This window comes from Pygocentrus nattereri, chromosome 4, assembly GCF_015220715.1.
Source record: "Pygocentrus nattereri isolate fPygNat1 chromosome 4, fPygNat1.pri, whole genome shotgun sequence".
Lineage (NCBI taxonomy): Eukaryota > Metazoa > Chordata > Actinopteri > Characiformes > Serrasalmidae > Pygocentrus > Pygocentrus nattereri.
In genome coordinates this window covers 5,694,760-5,716,192 of record NC_051214.1, presented here as the reverse complement: position 1 = coordinate 5,716,192, position 21,433 = coordinate 5,694,760, and the positions used below count along the sequence as shown (strand labels likewise).

Genomic DNA, 21,433 nt, shown 5'->3' with positions numbered 1-21,433 from the left:
GCCCCGTCGCTGTCACTGTAATTAATACCCGCCGCCTCTCTGCTATTGAAATCAGTCTAAACTGCGCTCGTGTGCATGCTCGCTCGCGCGCCTCTGTGTCTGTATGCGCGCGCGTCTTACGACACTATGCCTTGCTTACATAATCGCCGCTGTAACCAATAGCCGCCGCGCGCCAAGTGAGTTTGGCATAAACACATTTTTGGGGCGGGACTTCGGCGGCTCGCGCATAAGACCTGACTCAGACCCGGGCGCGTGCACTCATTCACAGCAACGCCAGCCTTACCCGCGCTAGAGTCACAGACACGCACGCACGCGCGCGCATCACGCACAGCCATGAAGCACGAGGGCATGGACGGCATTGAATCTTTCGAAAGCCCGGGAAAGGGCAGGGGTCTGCGAGCCACGAGACCCTACAGGATCGGGGACCTGCTCTTCTCGTGCCCCGCTTACTCGCACGTGCTTTCGGTCAGCGAGAGGGGCTACATCTGCGAGCACTGCTTCACAAGGTGATTAAAGTCTTCGCAATTAACCGCGTTCGCCTCCGACAGGCTGCTGGCGTCACGCATTAGGTCATACGGTCGCTCTTAACCATTACGCATGCGCATTATCCGCGTTCTGAGTGATGCTGTTATTACTGAAGCATTGTGAAAACATTTTCGACCTGCCCTGTTGCTGATTAATATCAGGTGCTTGCTAATGCACTGCTAATCACAGTGGAGAAACCACTGAGGCAGTCGGTATTTAGTAACAGCAAAATCCCTACTGCTGGATACAGCTTGGGCTACATAATTCAGTACTATGTTCATTCAGCACTATTTCATTCAGTACTGTCGGTGTTCATTCAGCACTGTATTGCATTCAGTACTGAAGGTGTTCATTCAGCACTGTATTGCATTCAGTACTGAAGGTGTTCATTCAACACAATTTCATTCAGTACTTTCGGTGTTCTTCAGCACAATTTCATTCAGTACTGTAGGCGTTCATTCAGCACAATTTCATTCAGTACTGTCAGTGTTCATTCAGCACTGTATTGCATTCAGTACTGTTGGTGTTCATTCAACACAATTTCATTCAGTACTGTCGGTGTTCAATCAGCACTGTATTGCATTCAGTACTGTAGGTGTTCATTAAACACTGTATTGCATTCAGTACTGTAGGTGTTCATGAAACAGTATATTTCATTCAGTACTGCAGGTGTTCATTAAACACTGTATTGCATTCAGTATTGTAGGTATTCATTAAACACTGGATTGCATTCAGTACTGCAGGTGTTCATTAAACAGTATATTTGATTCAGTACTGTAGGTGTTCATTATACACTGTATTGCATTCAGTACTGTAGGTGTTCATTATACACTGTATTGCATTCAGTACTGTAGGTGTTCATTAAACATTTCATTCAGTACTGAATGAAATTAAACACTAAGCGTCATTAAACACTATTTCATTCAGTACTGTAGGTGTTCATTAAACACTATTTCATTCAGTACTGTAAGTGTTCATTATACACTGTATTGCATTCAGTACTGTAGGTGTTCATTAAACACTATTATATTCAGTACTGTAGGTGTTAATTAAACACTTTCATTCAGTACTGTAGGCATTCATTAAACACTATTTCATTCAGTACTGTAGGTGTTAATTAGACAATATTTCATTCAGTACTGTAAGTGTTCATTAAACACTTTCATTCAGTACTATAGGTGTTAATTAAACACTATTTCATTCAGTACTGTAGGCGTTCATTAAACACTTTCATTCAGTACTGTAGGTGTTCATTAAACACTATTTCATTCAGTACTGTAGGTGTTAATTAAACACTATTTCATTCAGTACTGTAGGTGTTCATTAAACACTATTTCATTCAGTACTGTAGGTGTTCATTAAACACTTTCATTCAGTACTATAGGTGTTAATTAAACACTTTCATTCAGTACTGTAGGCGTTCATTAAACACTTTCATTCAGTACTGTAGGTGTTCATTAAACACTATTTCATTCAGTACTGTAGGTGTTAATTAAACACTATTTCATTCAGTACTGTAGGTGTTCATTAAACACTATTTCATTCAGTACTCTAGGTGTTCATTAAACACTTTCATTCAGTACTGTAGGTGTTAATTAAACACTTTCATTCAGTACTGTAGGTGTTAATTAAACACTATTTCATTTAGTACTGTAGGTGTATGTTCAGCATTGTACTGCATACAGTCCTTTAGGTGTTCATTCAGTGCTGTATTTCATTCAGTATTGTAGGTGTTCATTTAACACTGCATTTCGTTCACTACAGAAGGTGTTCATTCAGCACTGTGTTTCATTCAGTATTCTAGGTGTTCATTCCATGCCGTAATTAATTCAGTACTGTAAGTGTTCATTCAATACTGTATTTGATTCATTACTGTAAGGGGTAATTCATTGATATCTTTCGGTTTGTAAGCATTCATTCAACATCAGGGATCTTTATCTGAAAGCATGGCCATAGTTATTGGCTGTCTTTGGCTGCTGCTTCCCTGCCATATTGAAGCAACATTATTAACTATAGATACCTTATAATTTACCTTAACAACAATTCTCCAGACTCGTATGTAACTGGTGGTAGTAGCTGAATGTAATTTTAGGTGCTTTGCATCTGTGAATGCTTTTGAATCGGCAGTTGATCTTTCATTAAAGCATAAATGGCTACCTGATATAGGCTGGCATGTGGAGCGTGGAGCATGTGTTCAGCATGGAGTAATGATTCCACTTGACCACATTTGGGCATAGCTGATGTAGCTCATGCTATAAAGATATTTCTAGGCCTGTATTATAGTCTCCTCCTTGAAATGCATATTCATGGAGCGAAGCATATGCCAACTTGTGTCCTGAGTCATATATGTAGTGGGGCATCAGATCCTGGGGTAGACCTTCCTGAAGGAAATTTGGATTTTAATACAAATGTATATATATATTGTGGCAAGTGAAATTATTTAAAATCTAGTCAGTATGTTTAGTATGTCTTATTTTTAGTCTTGCTGTTAAAATAAAGAGATTGTTAAAAAAAAGAAGGGGAAGTGATTTGATCTACTGAAGAAATTTCATTCCATTGCCAATTCATTCCAATTGCTTGTTTCTTGAGCGATTATTTCATGAAACAAGGAGAATGATCTGCCAATGGAATAACATGAAATTACTTAAGACTAGTAAAATGTCTAGAAATAAGTCAGACAATCAATAATAATCTTACACCAATTGCACAATTTGATATTCTAGACATGCTACCTATATTCAGGATGGTCTCATTTGCCAAGATTTTGGTACTTTTTCAAGGTTATCAATACACTCTCAAAAAAGATGGTTCCTCAAGGGTTCTTTAGTTAAGACAACGGTCCTATATAGAACTATGAACACTCCTCAAGGGTTCTTTAGTTAAGACAACGGTCCTATATAGAACTATGAACACTCCTCAAGGGTTCTTTAGTTAAGACAACGGTCCTATATAGAACTATGAACACTCCTCAAGGGTTCTTTAGTTAAGACAATGGTCCTATATAGAACTATGAACACTCCTCAAGGGTTCTTTAGTTAAGACAATGGTCCTATATAGAACTATGAACACTCCTCAAGGGTTCTTTAGTTAAGACAATGGTCCTATATAGAACTATGAACACTCCTCAAGGGTTCTTTAGTTAAGACAACGGTCCTATATAGAACTATGAACACTCCTCAAGGGTTCTTTAGTTAAGACAATGGTCCTATATAGAACTATGAACACTCCTCAAGAGTTCTTTAGTTAAGACAATGGTCCTGTACAGAACTATGAACACTCCTCAAGGGTTCTTTAGTTAAGACAATGGTCCTGTACAGAACTATGAACACTCCAGAAACCATTGATGCCTAAAGCGTTTTGTGCATCATGAAATAATTCTTCAGAATGATGGAGAATGTGTTGAAATATATATAGCAAAATAAAAGGGTTCTTCTACTGTTGCAAGCTTGACATCATAACAACAGCAAAACCCATTTAGGTGCTATATAGAACCAATTTCATAAAGATTCTCCATCAATCTGAAGATGTCACGATGCAAAGAGCCCTTTACGCATGAATATGCTACTTTGAGTGTTTATGGTTCTATACAAAACTAATGTGCCTCATTCATCAATCGTTCTTAAGAAGAAAGTTCTTTGTAAAACCCACTTTTTACGTTGATTCGGACATTCGCCAATGTTTTCTTAGTTGATTTGTCCTCAGGTAACAACAGGATCTATGTACACTTTAAGAGCAAAAAGGTGTGAACAGTTCTGAAGGTTATGAATCTGATGTAGACCTTTTCTTAGGACCTTTTTTTAAGAAAAAGCTTATGAGGATATTAGTGAATGAGTCCTAGTGTCTTTACCGAAGAACCCCTGAAGAAGCATCTTTTTAAGATGGTATGATACAGGTTAACTTGGAGAACTTTGCCGCCAATACCTATACGGGCAGTGAAGGCATCCCCGGAAATTAGAAATGAACACTTCTCACTAGTGAATCGTTTTAATTTTGTCAAAAAATAAATGTTATTAGGTGAGCTAGAAGAGACGAGCGAGAGGAAGCTGGAACAAGAGCACATTCTTTGAGAATTAGGACAGGGCCATTTGTGGGAGCTCACCTCAGAGCTTCCAGAGAGTGGCCCAGGAGAGGCAGAGTGGCATTCAGAAATGTCCTGATTACTGCATTGCAGAGGCAACCTAATTTCCCACCCCCAGTTCCATGAGACTGCAATGGAGCAGAATAATAACAATACTGTCACAGATTATCTTACCACCAAGCCAACAACCATTGATCTGCTATGCAGGAAAGATGCTCCATGTCTAGCAACAGACTGCATAACTGATACATGACAAGGCTTGTCCAAACCAAGCGGACCTGGATTATAGGCAGCATTCTTTAAGACTCCAGTTAAGACGTTTTATCTTTCATTTTCAGTTTTTTTTAGCATGTTTGCTTTTTCTTGGCCAAATCAGACTAATTACTAAGTTTGTTGAAGAGCTATAATGAGTAGGGGTGGGAATCACAGAGCATCTCATGATACGATATTATCATGATACATTGCCTGCAATAATGATGATACTGCCATTCTGTGATACTCGATACATTGCAAGACAATCTTCTACGATACGCCACAACATCTAACATCTGTGTGACTGAAGGAAACAAAAATGCTCCTAAATAGGCAAATAGCTGGAATTGTGTATTTATTTGTGACAGTTTCACAGAATTTGACTACTGATATGAAACAATGTACAACAAAGCACGGGGCTTAGCTTCATGCCTCTCTAACACACATAGACACTGACTATTTGTGGCATTATGCCAATGTAAAATAGCCATTTTCTCAGTTTTTCTCAACAACCAGATCAAGATGATGATGAAGAAGGTGGCTGTGCATGTTCGTTGTGTTGCCCATGTACTTTATTTTAAAGAGACAATTCTTGCAAATCGAGTCTTTGTCTATTTCATTTGTCCCTTCAATGCTGTAAAAGCCGAAGTGGGCCCAGACCTTCCACTTGAAATAGGTGGGTACCTGTCCGATTAGTTTCGCCCCGCTGTCCGCCTTTTGTCCCCTGTGAGTTTCTCTTTCTTCACCGTAGGTTTACTCTATTCATTTGATTAGTGCCATAGCGCCACCATGTGGAGTCATGAAGTAGTCAATCTGGTAAATTAAGTCGGAAAGGGGAGTCTGTTTAGAGCATTTACATGCACGTTTCAATAAATAAATCCATATTTGGCGCTAGTGTGTGGGCAATACATCATAAAAGAAAGTGATACAATATACCTCTATAATCTATATTTTATCCCACCCCAGTAATGAGAAGGATGTAGCTCAATTAAGGGGCTTCAGTGTCATAGCACAAAGAGATTACCACACAAGCCAGCAGGTAAACAATATATACTTAGGAATAGAATAGAATTTACAACCATTTGTCACTGTGTTTTGCACACTGTGAAATTAGACCTCTGAATTTAACCCATCCGTGCAGTGAAACACCAACATGCATGCTCACTAGTGAACAAACACACTAGGGGGCAGTGAGCACACTTGCCCAGAGCAGTGGGCAGCCCTATCCACGGCGCCCGGGGAGCATTTGGGAGTTAGGTGCCTTGCTCAAGGGCACTTCAGTCATGGACTGCCAGCCAAGGGGATCAAACCGGCAACCTTCCGGTCACAGGGATGGTTCCCTAACCTCCAGCCAAAAAGTCCTGCAGGTGTCCTTAGTTATAAGTGGGTTGAGCTGGAGGTGGTGTGAGCCAACTGCAACACAGCAGTACTCACGACCCTGGTCCTGTGATCTTGGGCTGTGTTCAGAATGACAGCCTGATATTTGATTTTTGGTAAATCAAGGTTACATCCAGATTGATTTTTGATCAAAGAAGCAGTCAGAACATGGAAGGCCTGGCTACAGAGTCTAGTTCCAGAAACAATCTGCCACACCTGCTCAGGCTAATCAGCTTCTTTAGACGTTCCTGATAGGCTGGATGAGAGGCATTGGTGTTAGGTAAGGGAGGGAGGAGTGCTAGATACAGGTGATTAAATCTCCAGGAAGAAATTTGGTAAACAGAGCCCCCCTTAATATGCAGCTCTCAGCACAAAAAAGCTAGGGGACCTGGACCATGAGGAACCAGAGTTGACTCCTAATATAGCTAGGGCCTGCTGGCAGGTTTATTATACATTTCTATAACCTTAGAATTTCAAGATTTCTAACTTCAGTTTTTATTCATTGAGCCAGATTTCCAAGTCTTCCATACATGTGTTTCCTCTTTGTTTCACTACCAGTTTAAATTATTTCTGTCTTGTCTTCATCCAGCTAACAATGCTGGACAGACATGTTCCAGCTTATCTATGGTGGTGACATCTAGAACTACAGATAAATAAAGTATATCATCTGCATGAATATGAAAATTGATGCCATGCTTCTTAATAATCTGACCATGTGGCAGCATATACAAAGTAAACAGAAGTGAACTAAGTACAGAGCCTTGTGGTACACCACAGAGAATGTCATGCTTATCTGGGATATGTTCACCTATACTTACAAAAGACTGTCTTCAATATGTGGAGAACCAGTATAACAAACCAATCAAGTTCTCAAGCCAATTTAGAAGTGTTCTGTGGTCTTTAGTATCAAATGCAGCAGCTAAATCCAGAAAAATAAGTACCAAAAAATCACAAATATCAGCAGTTATTCTCAGATCATTCACTACAGTCACTAGTGTCGTTTCAGTGCTGTGATTTGCTCTGAAGCCAGACTGGAATTTTCATGGATCTTGTGTTAATTTAAGAAATCTTTAAGATGTGAGAAAACAGAGTCCTGGGTAGTATTTCTGTCCCTCTGTTTATACTGCATTGTTATACATATTTCTAATACATGTTTCTAGGAATTTTATCGTGAATAATTAGCTTAGTTTTCCTCCACTTCTGTTCTGCTTTGTTTTCAATAGATTTGTCTATTTTTCTAAGGCATTTTTGTGGTCAAGGACTTCATTTTAGTTTCTGGTGCAACATTATATAAAATTGACCTTAGTTTACAGTTAAATGTGCTGACCGTATGATGCATTGCTGAGCGAATATGTATAGGAGACTTGTCATGTAGAGCGTGTTTAATTTTTTCTTCATTTTTGTTACTCTGTCTTTCAAGTCAACACAGTAGAATGTTGCTGGGTAAAGTGAAATATGTGTAAACGTTGCTTGAATTCAGTAGCCTTTCTGTCTGAGGCTTCATCAGTATGAAAATTGATATCACCAGTCAGAAGAGGTCTCTCATTATTAGTCACACAGATGGACATAGTTCAGACAATTGTGGTAAGCAGGAGGGTGTGTATTTGGGTGGGTGAAGAGCGACCACCAGCAAGACTGGTTCCTCACATTTAAAGAGCGGACCAATGCAAGAACAGGTTGTCCCCCAAAGGTCACGTCTATAAATATGGCTGAATGTCACCAAGTCTTGGCCCATTTGTGGTGATGAAATGAGTTCTTTAGCAACAGCTGCTTTGCTTGTTGTAATCAAGTAAAGCAATAAAAGCAAGCATTAGATGGAAGAATACATTTGTATGGACTGACTGTGGGCAGGTTTATTCCAATCAATAGGCTGATGTGTCTCAATATAGTGAGATTTACACTAAGCTTGATATTTATATCTCAGTGCTGCAATCTTGTATAGGAAGAATACTACTCTGCTTTACGGCTGATGAGGTTTCAACTGTGTCTAATGGTTCATGTTATATGAGGTTTGTATAAGCTCTGTAAGTGTGTCAGTGGGTATTTTCATCCTTCTGCGCAACACAGTGTGTGTTTCTGGCTTCCATGGGGACACACAATACCATGTGCTGTAATAAGGCACCAGTGTGTATGTGTGTGTGTGTGTTTATTGGCAGCCATGGTGAATTGTGTGTGTGTGTAGGCCATATGCTCTTGGCGGGATAATCATTGGGTTGTTGTTGTCATTTTGTGTGTTTATAAAAATAACTGTCTCTCCTTTCCTGTAGGAAAGAGGGACTTGCTAAATGCGGAAAATGCAAGAAAGCATTCTACTGCAATGTGGAATGTCAGGTAAGATGTATGTGTTTTAGTTAGAGCTTGAGTTAATTAAGGAGGCGATCCTTAACCTGTTTTACCCTTTTAGCTATAGCTTCTTGCATAAAAGTACTAGTGACTGCCAAAGGAAGAATGATGCAGTTTCAATAGTGAGATGTTTCTACTTGTAGCTGTTGTTCCCTGTGCTGGATTTGAGTTGGGTGGGACTATGTTGGATGACAGTGATGTCACATGGTTTCATGAATCAATCAGAATTAGAATTGTGAGCAGCACCTTTCCATGACCCCGCCCACCCCCACCCCCACCCCAAGTCTCATTAGTTGGGCCTGACTGACTTTCAGTGAGCAATTAAGCTAGCATTAAAAGAAACAACTTATAGTTGGTAAAATCACTGTAAAGGGTAACTGTTACTTTGGTGTTCAAATAGAGTCCAAAACAAAAAACGTAAAAATTATGTAGGTGAAATTTTGAATGATTGAATTCATTCAATACGTAAAAGTGAAGCATGTGTAGAGCACATGCTGTCAGCACATGGTGGTTGTGTTAGTTATAGAGGGGGAAGGGTGGGTCAGGTTACATAGCCGCTGCTACAGATAGCTGAAAAAGAGAAGTAAAAGTTCAACGTTCAGTTTATTTTTTTAATATTTGCTATCAACCTGGAAAAATGACTGTTAAGTGTTGATGACCGGCTGATTGCAAACAGGGAACAAGTACAATGACTTACAGCTGTTATGCTGCTCAAATGCTGGCGCTCCCGACTGAGTGTTAGAAACGGCTAATAGTTCTTTTCTTCAGCTGGATGGGAAGTGCCCACCCTGTGCCTGCTGCTTGCCACCGCCACCCCCCACCCACATAGCTAGGCTCCCGCTGTTAATGAGCTGACGTTAAACTCTTAGGAGAACAACACACAACAATGGTTCCTACAAATTATCACCAGCTATGTCAGTCTGGTGTTCTTGGCCCATTACCTCAACTATTTTTTTCTAGTGGTAATATGATAATTGAACTGCGCTGCTATGTATATATTAATGCGTTTGCGTTTTGCAGAGAGGAGACTGGGCCATGCACAAGCTGGAATGCTCAGCTATGTGTGCATTTGGGGAGAACTGGTGTCCATCAGAGACGGTCAGACTGGTGGCCCGGATCATTGCCACACTGGTCAGTACCATCACTGCAATAAGAGTCATTATTTTAATTAAAACAGGTATATTTACATAAATAGCTACATTAATTGCACATTAATTATTTCCTCATCAACATTTCTGACTTGCTTTTCCACTTCTACAGGATGGTCTTCATTCAATAAGACTATGATAAAATATCTCCTCTTTTCCTTACAAATGGAAATGTGGATGGAAAGCGTACAATCTGCCCCGTCCACACAATCTCCATTTGTTCCAATGAGCTATGAGTGAGAAGCAGTCCATATAAAATGACAGCATGCTTTCATTATCATGGGCTATAACTGGGACTTCTAAGAGTTAAACAGCTTTGAGTAGCTTCCAAAAGGACAGTCTTGCTGCAGCAAGGACAGAATGTTGGACAGCCGTGTTAAGGACGCCCCGTGGCCGGAAGGCTTCCGTATACAGCAGGTATCTGCAGTGTGTGAGTTATTCCGGCCTCTTTCTGTCCAGAAGGCTGAGAGCCAAGCCTGGAGTTATTGGACACTATGTAAGCTAGAAGATGAGGAATGCACTGCGGGTGGTTCAGATTGTCACTGAGAGATGAACAGAGAGAAAGAAGATCCTTCTTTCAGCGATACAGCCACCACTAATCAGCGGTTTATAAGTGATTCAGTTGAGCACAGTGTTTTTTAAAAATGTAAAGGCTTAAACTCTGTAGGACCACATGTCTCTTCCTCACCCTCATAGGGAGTGGTGGACAGTAACTAAGTAAATGTAATTAGTTTCTGTACTTTAGTATTTTTGGTGTATCTGTACTGAAGTTTTGCCATTATTGGGCGTCTTTTTCCTTTCACTCCACTACATTTCAAAGTTAAATATCCGACTTTTTCCTCCTACATTCTGAGAAATCTGTCGTTTCTTTTGGTTTCTGTGTGTATAAAAACGTAACATGTTAAAGTGAAAGAAGCGCAAAGCCAGAGCACCAATCAGGGCCCAGCGGTCACTTTGTTTAGAGCTGGTTTTGACCTGTTGGTCATACCGACCCAGTGCAGCACGCGGTTCAACGTCAGCGCAGCAGCGTAAAACTTTGGGAGAGTCTGTTCAACATAAATGATGAACTAACCTAACTTTGTGTAAATAGAGCTCAATATAGAAATATGTCCACATATGCAGTCGAGACTGACGCGGCTTTTTTCTGAATTTCTACAAACACCATTTCATTTTATAGTAAATGAGTTTGGGCTGGTTTATTTTTATGAACAGACGCCTACAGATCAACATAGTAAAGGAGCTCATCTGTGATCCTGAGTTTAAAGCCAGTTTTTATTCAACTTAAACTTGGAACTAAGTTGTAAATAAATCTGAAACTGAAACTTTGCTTGTGTGTAAAAAGTGATTTCAGAGCCACTCTCCCTGGTTCTCCCAGGTTCTCCCTGATGGAACCTGTTTACCTTCAGTGTTTTGTGCTTCTGATCATTTTAATAGACGTCAGCGTCACTAATTAATGACGTTCTATTAAAAGACTGGTTTACCAAGAGAGACGCTGGAGGACTTTCACCTGAAATGAGTTCATGAAGCCAGTCTGGTTATAAAAATGATAACAGGACATCAGAGCCAGAATTACTCTTTTAGTACTTTTACTTTATACTTAAGTACATTTGAAGGTAAATACTTTAGTACTTTTACTCAAGTGGAGGTCTAAAGGGAGGAACTTCTACTTTTACTGGAGTAATATTTTACCTTGGGGGTCTCGACTTTAACTCAAGTACATGATTTCTGTACTTCATCCACCACTGCTTATAGCTAGAACTTACGGTATTGTTCAGTAGATCCTGAATAATTTAATTATTGAAGAATCCATTGTAGTTACTGATTCACTTATAGTAGTTAATAAATAATTTTAAGTCATTACCGAAATATATCAAGTACATTCTTAAAAACAATGGCTCTTCAAGGGTTCTTTATTAATGAAAATGGTTCTATATAGAACCGTGAACAATGAAATGATCTTCACATTGATGACGGATGTGTTGTATATGGCTTTATATAGAGCTTTTTTGAAAAGGGTTCTATATAGCATCAAAAAGAGTTCTGCTACTGTTATGATAAGAGCTTGTTACAATAGAAGAACCCTTTTTGGTGCTTCTCAAAAAATTCTATATACAGCTGCCCCCATCAATCTGAAGAGCCATTTTATGATGAAAAAATGACAAAAACTTTAATCATGCAAACGGTTTTGTGAGTGTTCGTGGCTCATGGAACCATTTTCTTTATTAAAGAACCCTCAAAGAACCGTCTTTTTAAGAGTGTAGTCACTGAATAATTTTAGTACTTTAGTAATTTTAGTTTTATTACTATTGAATACTATTGAACAGTACTTTTTGTTTTAAATTTACATAGTAATTTATAGTAATTACTACATACTGTATAGTAGTTACTGAGCTACTAAATAGTTTGAAGTGTTTAATGAATAATTTGCAGTAGTAGTTTTTGAATAAGTCGGCCTATATTCCACATTTTAATAGCCCTTTTTTCTGAAGACATAATATAAAAATATCAGTGTTTTTTTAATACTAAAAACTGATTCAACTTTTTTAAAACTTTTTTATATTTAATAATTAAAGGTTTTTACTATTCAGTTTAAAAATCCTCAAGAGCCTAATAAAAATATGCTTTCTCTTTTGGATCTGCGGATCCATCAGTAGGCCGAAATGACCATTTGCTTCCCAACAGCCAGGAACAGCACAACGTTTATTAGTTTTCCAACATTTCTTTCACGTGATAGATAAAAGCATTTCATAGACAGCCATGATGATATTTACAGCTGGATGCTTTTGCAGTTTACAGTACATGTTTGAAACTTTACCAATGTTTCCCTAGTAAATTAACATTTTTTCAGTTTTTTGTAAGTTTGAAGTTGAGTGATAAGGGTGGGGGTTAGGGGGCTGATTATTTGTTTTCGTAGCTCAGTGATACTGCAGTGAAATCTGAATTACGGTTCTCGTTCTTTATCTCTGATATGCAGAAGGTTCAGAAAGACAGGAGTGCATCAGAGAAGCTGCTGCTGCTGAAGGACATGGAGGCCAGTAAGTAGCAATAAACACCTCCATCATTCTGTCTGTTATCTCAGTCTGCACGTGTGTCTGTCCTGCTGTTTGTCTGCATCTGCTCCTGTCTTTGTGTATATATTGATGTCCAGCACTAATGAAACTACTTACATGTTATGACATGTTATAATACAGGCTGGCCAGTCAGAATGAAGTCATTTACATACTTCAGTCTTAAAGGCACATTAAGAAAAACCACCTGTTACATTCTGAGAGATAAAGTGAGGTTGGAAAAATAGTCAGGACAGAGTTTAGTACATAAACCTACTAAACCTTATCTACACCTCCCACACACACTTACTTATTGCTTAAAATGGACTAATAATAATATTAATAGTCAATTTACAAGTCACAGGTTAAAATTCTTAAGAATGAAGCGATCAAATTAAATTAAAATCCCCCTCAATTTATTAAGAAACAAACAAAAAATAAGGACATAAAAACATGAATAAAATTGAATGAACAGTAAAATATTTAAAAGATAAAAAAACAAAAATACAGAAAGTATTTAAGTAAAAAGCAACATAAAAAGTTTAGTACTTCTACACGAGTTTTCAACAGTGTAAATCTATTAACACTAATTCATTTTAATAGACGTGCATACACTTATGAAATATATATTTTTTTCTCTGCTATTTTTTTTCTTTCAGAGTGTCGAAGGCCTGCAAGTAGCTACGTATATATGTCAAGTGGTTGGACACAAAGATAATATACTATGTCAGTACAAGTTTGCTTATTGTGGCAAAGATTTCTTTGATGTGTTTTATTAACATTTTATTCGCCTGAAGTCTCTTCACACATTTTTACATTTTAATTATGTAAACTCAAAGCACTTTTTTCAGCGTGTGTGTGTGTGTACTGCATGTGTGTTTATGCGTATGCAAGTGTGTGATTTTGTGTGTGTTGCTCAGATGTGCTGTCCTGAGCAGATCCTCCTCATTATGAGAGAAAACGGTAAACAGTAAACTCAATGTATATATTTTTTATATACATTTGAAACACGTCATTCTACTACAACACCAGTTTCATCTCATTCCCTTCTATTACAATCCATTAATCCATTATTTAATCCAGTCCATTCAACACCCTATTCTGTTCCATTCATAGTTTATTATATTCATTTACATTTACATTTATGGCATTTGGCAGATGCTTTTATCCAGAGTGACTTACAATTTGATCATTTTACACAGGGAAGCCAAGGTGGTGTTAGGAGTCTTGCCCAAGGACTCTTATTGGTATAGTGTAGGGTGCTTGCCATGATGGGGGATTGAATCCCAGTCTACAGTATAGAAGGCAGAGGTGTTAACCACTACACTACACTATACCTTATATTCAAAGCCCATTCAATTCCATTCTACTGAAATCTATTCCATTCAACAATCTGCTCTGTTTAGTTCCATTCAATAGCGTTTTGCATTCAACAGCATTATTCTCTGGACTCTCCCACCATGGACTCGACCAATCACTGATTATTGAACTGTTGTTTACCGATCAGGCATAACACTATGACCACCTCCTTGTTTCTATGCTCACTGTCCAGTTTATCAGCTCCACTTACTGTATAGCTGCACTTTGTAGTTCTACAGTTACAGACTGTAGTCCATCTGTTTCTCTGATACTCTGTTACCCTGTTCTTCAGTGGTCGGGACCCCCATGGACCCTCACAGAGCAGGTACTATTTGGGTGGTGGATCATTCTCAGCACTGACATGGTGATGGTGGTGTGTTAGTGTGTGTTGTGCTGGTCTGAGTGGATCAGACACAGCAGTGCTGCTGGAGTTTTTAAACACTGTGTCCACTCACTGTCCACTCTATTAGACGCTCCTACCTTGTCAGCCCACCTGGTAGATGTAAAGTCAGAGACGACAGCTCATCTGCTGCTGCACAGTCATCCTCTAGTCCTTCATCAGTGGTGCAACACACACTAACACACCACCCCCACGTCAGTGTTACTGCAGTGCTGAGAATGAGCCATCACCCAAATAGTACCTGCTCTGTTTTATTCACATGCATGCAGAGAATCATGCATGAACACAGCTTGGTCATCATTCTGTCACCCGTCTAAAGAATACATGGTCTGACGTGGTAGTAGAGATAGTAAGGATTGGGGGAGGAAGCAAAGAGGGAGGGGGAGGACAGTAGGTGATGATCAAAAGGTTGGGGAAGGGCTCTGGGGACCCCAGGGAGTGAAGCTGTTCTCACCTCAGAAGGAACCATACAGATAACCCCCCAAAAGACACACAACTGTAAGACAATACAGCTGACACAACAATAGGGCTGACACACACTCACCGGCCACTTCATTAGGTACCTGTTCAGTTGCTTGTTAACACAAATAGCTAATCAGCCAATCACTCGGCCACAACTCAATGCATGTAGGCGTGTAGAGGTGGTCAAGACAACTTGCTGAAGTGCAGACCGAGCATCAGAACGGGGAAGAAAGGGGATTTAAGGGACTTTGAACGTGGCGTGGTTGTTGGTGCCAGATGGGCTGGTCTGAGTATTTCAGAAACTACTGATCTACTGGGATTTTCACACACAACCATCTCTAGGGTTTACAGAGAACGGTCCGAAAAAGAGGAAACATCCAGTGAGCGGTCAGTTGTGTGGATGAAAACGCCTTGTTGGTGTGAGAGGTCAGAGGAGAATGGGCAGACTGGTTCCAGATGATAGGAACTCAAATAACCCACGAAATCTCTGAGGAACATTTCCAACACCTTGTTGAAAGTCTGCCACGAAGAATTAAGGCAGTTCTGAAGGCAAAAGGGGGTCCAACCTTTTACTAGCAAGGTGTACCTAATAAAGTGGCTGATGACTGTATGTTAGAGCACAGAAGTGAGCACACTTTCTCTCACTGCCCACGTTTGTATTTCTGCTCTTCGCTGTTCTGACCTGGTCTGGCCGTGACACTCCTTTTGTTAAGCCACGCTTTATTAAGAAATACTCTTTGAACTTTTACATTCGCAAGCATCTGGTCAGTTGGACTAGTGTTACAATATCTCAGCCTATTTTGTTGTAGTTCATTTAATTCTAATACAACTCGTTCTATTAAAATCCCGTTCCAATTAACACCCATCAGCACCCTATTCCATTGTATTGCTCTATATTCAGTTCTGTTGCCTTCTATTTGACACAGTTTCATTCAATATTTCTGCATTAGATTGCATTTAACACCCTATTCCTTTCCATTTAACCGTATTTTCCATTCTGCTGCGTACACCAGCCTTTTCTATTGTATTCCATTCCTTTCCATTCTATTCCATTCCATTCAATAACTCATTTTATTAAAAATTCGTTCCATTCAACTCCTTTCAAATTCCATTCCATTGTATTATGATGCATTCGATTCTTTCCTATTCTATTCAACACACTGTTTCATTCAATTCTTCTACATTATATTCCATTCAGCACCCCATTCCTTTCCATCCAACAGCATTTTCCATTGTATTCCATTCCATTCAATATCTCATTCTATTAAAATTCCATTCATTTAACACCCCTCAGCTCCCCATCCCATTCTATTATACCACTCAGTTCTAATCCATTTTCTTTGACACTCTATTCAACTACATCTTATTCTTCTCTGTTCAGTTTCATCCCACAGTTCAGTTTCATTTCTTATGCCTTTTGTCCTTTTTTCCATTTTCCCAAACATGGCTAAGTTTGTTTAACTGTGGTCTTTTCTGTACACTCGGCTAAGTGAGTGGTGTGATGAGCGAACACTGAAATGTATGAAGCTCTCTTGATCAGTGAAGCTTGTCGCTTGTTCTTGTTTGGGCATTGCTGCTCTGAATGAAGTCAAATAAGCCACTGACTTTCTTCTGGGCTCTGTAGTGCACTTTACCAGCAGTAGGCAAGTACTTCTTACTGTAATCATGACTACACAGAGCTTACACAACTTTCTCTCTCTCTCTCTCTCTCTCTCTCTCTCTCTCTCTCTCTCTCTCTCTCTCTCTCTCTCTCTCTCTCTCTCTCTCTCTCGCTTAGACCTGGATAGGTTGGATAATGAGAAGAGGGAAATGAATGAAGCAGATATCGCTGGTCTGCATCACTTCTACTCTAAACACCTGGATTTCCCTGACCACCAAGCTCTGCTTACTCTGTTTGCTCAGGTACACAAACACATGCAAAGAAATTGCAGTATATTGGCATCAGAAAACGTGTTAAATATGGTTGGTTTTTCAAATATTTACCATTATACACTGTAAAAGTGGCTCGTCAGATCAACCCAAAATAAACACATAATGTAGTAACGAGTAAATTAACTAGTGCTATTCAACGTATTCAAAGTATTTATTTAGGTTGAATAAAACTACATAATTTACTTGTTACCAAAAGAATAAATACTCAAAAAAAAACTATGCTAATTTCTGCTCGCACTTCTATGGGATTTATAATAATATGTCAGTGAATATTTATGTAAATTCTATATTAAATAAAGACATTTGAAGCTTGTAACAAACATTATCATGTGTTTTGCCTTGTCTATAGCAGGTTTGCAGTGACTCAGTAACGAGTTCTGACATAGGGCCGTTTCTGTTTTCATCAACTGACTAAAACCTGGTTCGGCAGCTCGTAGTCACAGTAACTGTAACTTTCAGGAGGTCTAGAGTGATGATTTTCCACACAGAATTAGCCCCGCCCATTAAAAACATCGATTCCCCTGTTACTTCCTACTTACATTAGCAGTACATCCACCAGCTCTTGAAGGCCTAGTCAGTGGAAGAGGTTGCTTAGCTCTTTCTACCCACATATCACTGCAGAAAATCCTGATTGGACGAGAGTAGATTCAACCTTTTTGTCTCCAGTAAAAATTGAATGATGAAATAAGAGTAGTACTACAGGAATGATAATGATATAAAATGAATGAACTGAGTTGGTTTAGTTCCTAGAAATCATTAGGCTGTCACTGAAGTTCTACAACGTTGGTGTTCAGCTGTTCAGGTTTACCAGTGTGAACTATAAAATGACAAAGAAAGACATTAGGTCACTACACTGTTCCTGCTGACTTAACAATTCTGTCAGGCAGTTAATGACAGGCATTTGACCGTGTCAGTCACCTTGAGGTCAGGGGTCAGAGATCGCTCAGAGCGAGGGCAGTAGCAGAAAAGCCCTCTGTGTTTTTGTCATCACCTGTTCAGATCTTTCAGAACAACTAGTAGTGAGATTTCCTTGATATTTCAATGGGAGACCTTTAAATGTAATTTCCTGCACAGGTTGGAAATTTGACTGGTTCTGTTGAGTGGAGTGATTTTAATCCAGTATGAATCTGCAGTGTGTGTAGTTTTACAGTCTGACTGTAATAATTGTGGAGTGATTTTAATCCAGTATGAATCTGCAGTGTGTGTAGTTTTACAGTCTGACTGTAATAATTGTGGAGTGATTTTAATCCAGTATGAATCTGCAGTGTGTGTAGTTTTACAGTCTGACTGTAATAATTGTGGAGTGATTTTAATCCAGTATGAATCTGCAGTGTGTAGTTTTACAGTCTGACTGTAATAATTGTGGAGTGATTTTAATCCAGTATGAATCTGCAGTGTGTAGTTTTACAGTCTGACGGTAATAATTGTGGAGTGATTTTAATCCAGTATGAATCTGCAGTGTGTGTAGTTTTACAGTCTGACTGTAATAATTGTGGAGTGATTTTAATCCAGTATGAATCTGCAGTGTGTAGTTTTACAGTCTGACTGTAATAATTGTGGAGTGATTTTAATCCAGTATGAATCTGCAGTGTGTGTAGTTTTACAGTCTGACTGTAATAATTGTGGAGTGATTTTAATCCAGTATGAATCTGCAGTGTGTAGTTTTACAGTCTGACTGTAATAATTGTGGAGTGATTTTAATCCAGTATGAATCTGCAGTGTGTAGTTTTACAGTCTGACGGTAATAATTGTGGAGTGATTTTAATCCAGTATGAATCTGCAGTGTGTGTAGTTTTACAGTCTGACTGTAATAATTGTGGAGTGATTTTAATCCAGTATGAATCTGCAGTGTGTGTAGTTTTACAGTCTGACTGTAATAATTGTGGAGTGATTTTAATCCAGTATGAATCTGCAGTGTGTGTAGTTTTACAGTCTGACTGTAATAATTGTGGAGTGATTTTAATCCAGTATGAATCTGCAGCGTGTGTAGTTTTACAGTCTGACTGTAATAATTGTGGAGTGATTTTAATCCAGTATGAATCTGCAGTGTGTAGTTTTACAGTCTGACTGTAATAATTGTGGAGTGATTTTAATCCAGTATGAATCTGCAGTGTGTAGTTTTACAGTCTGACTGTAATAATTGTGGAGTGATTTTAATCCAGTATGAATCTGCAGTGTGTAGTTTTACAGTCTGACGGTAATAATTGTGGAGTGATTTTAATCCAGTATGAATCTGCAGTGTGTGTAGTTTTACAGTCTGACGGTAATAATTGTGGAGTGATTTTAATCCAGTATGAATCTGCAGTGTGTGTAGTTTTACAGTCTGACTGTAATAATTGTGGAGTGATTTTAATCCAGTATGAATCTGCAGTGTGTAGTTTTACAGTCTGATGGTAATAATTGTGGAGTGATTTTAATCCAGTATGAATCTGCAGCGTGTGTAGTTTTACAGTCTGACTGTAATAATTGTGGAGTGATTTTAATCCAGTATGAATCTGCAGTGTGTAGTTTTACAGTCTGACTGTAATAATTGTGGAGTGATTTTAATCCAGTATGAATCTGCAGTGTGTAGTTTTACAGTCTGACTGTAATAATTGTGGAGTGATTTTAATCCAGTATGAATCTGCAGTGTGTGTAGTTTTACAGTCTGACTGTAATAATTGTGGAGTGATTTTAATCCAGTATGAATCTGCAGTGTGTAGTTTTACAGTCTGACTGTAATAATTGTGGAGTGATTTTAATCCAGTATGAATCAGCAGCGTGTAGTTTTACAGTCTGACCGTAATAATTGTGGAGTGATTTTAATCCAGTATGAATCTGCAGTGTGTAGTTTTACAGCCTGACTGTAATAATTGTGGAGTGATTTTAATCCAGTATGAATCTGCAGTGTGTGTAGTTTTACAGTCTGACTGTAATAATTGTGGAGTGATTTTAATCCAGTATGAATCTGCAGTGTGTAGTTTTACAGTCTGACGGTAATAATTGTGGAGTGATTTTAATCCAGTATGAATCTGCAGTGTGTGTAGTTTTACAGTCTGACTGTAATAATTGTGGAGTGATTTTAATCCAGTATGAATCTGCAGTGTGTGTAGTTTTACAGTCTGACTGTAATAATTGTGGAGTGATTTTAATCCAGTATGAATCTACAGTGTGTAGTTTTACAGTCTGACTGTAATAATTGTGGAGTGATTTTAATCCAGTATGAATCTACAGTGTGTAGTTTTACAGTCTGACTGTAATAATTGTGGAGAGATTTTAATCCAGTATGAATCTGCAGTGTGTGTAGTTTTACAGTCTGACTGTAATAATTGTGGAGTGATTTTAATCCAGTATGAATCTGCAGTGTGTGTAGTTTTACAGTCTGACTGTAATAATTGTGGAGAGATTTTAATCCAGTATGAATCTGCAGTGTGTAGTTTTACAGTCTGATGGTAATAATTATGGAGTGAATGGTCTTCTTTAATTGGCTGAACACAGATTTCCCTCAGTAACAGTGTTTCTGTGTGTTGTTATTATTATTTAGTATATGTTCAGTGGTGTAATGCTGATGCGAACATCCAAGCTATGTGTGTTCAAGCTGTGTTGTCTATGGGAAACTGGGGAAATTATACAGACACTCAATACCAACGCACTTGGCCAATCAAATCAAAAGGGAAATTCATGAGTTTATTAGATCTGGCCAAACACCCCAATAATAATAATGAGAAAAAACAGGCTGGGCAGTCTACAGTTTACAGTAGTCAGCACAGCCTTTAATAGCCTTTAATGGAGTTTTCTCTCTCTCTTGCTCTCTCTCTCCCCCTCTTCTTCATCTCTGTTCTCCCAGTCCAGCATTCCTCATTTATCACTGGTGCTCTAATCCTGGCTGAAGCTTCGGATTGCCATGCCAACTGAACTAGATTCCTGAATGGAACAGAATGTTCTAAATCTCATAGTTGTAAACATATCAGTGGTGTCTTGTGCATAAAAACGCCTTATGTTAAGTTTTCACATAGGAACTCCAGGAAAGTTAAAGTGAATTCCTTAAAAAAAACAATAATAAAAAATAAGTTCTGCTTTAACTTTAACGTTATTTCCATCACTTACTTTTTTTATGAATACATATGATGATATGAATATGATTTTTCCCTCAACGTGCCACAGATGAGATTTTTGCCCGAGCTGTGTGGACACAAGAGGTCAGCCACTTTTGCACAAAGTCATAGGCTGGATACTATTTATCTCATGGCCATGCAGACTGAATGACAGCATCTGGATCTGAATTCATGTGATTTCATGTGTAATTTTCTGCTCTTCACATCAGGGTCAGTTGCATCCTTTTTCAGATCCAGCTAAAATATTGACCATATCCGAACAACAATGCTGCTGGAGTTTTTAAACACTGTGTCCACTCACTGTCCACTCTATCAGACACTCCTACCTTGTCGGTCCACCTTGTAGATGTAAAGTCAGAGACGACAGCTCATCTGCTGCTGCACAGTTTGTGTTGGTCATCCTCTAGTCCTTCATC

General features: G+C 38.8%; 1 protein-coding gene across 1 annotated transcript in view; it reads left to right on the top strand.

The window, feature by feature from the left end:
* Positions 1-231: 231 nt before the first annotated feature.
* LOC108441114 (N-lysine methyltransferase SMYD2-B) overlaps positions 232-21,433 on the top strand; it is a 34,479-nt gene continuing 13,277 nt past the window's right edge. The window contains exons 1-5 of the mRNA XM_017720455.2: positions 232-506; positions 8,500-8,563; positions 9,596-9,706; positions 12,698-12,758; positions 16,769-16,893. Coding sequence (XP_017575944.2) covers positions 334-506; positions 8,500-8,563; positions 9,596-9,706; positions 12,698-12,758; positions 16,769-16,893 — 534 coding nt within the window. The 5' untranslated portion in view covers positions 232-333. The remainder of the gene's footprint in view (positions 507-8,499; positions 8,564-9,595; positions 9,707-12,697; positions 12,759-16,768; positions 16,894-21,433) is intronic.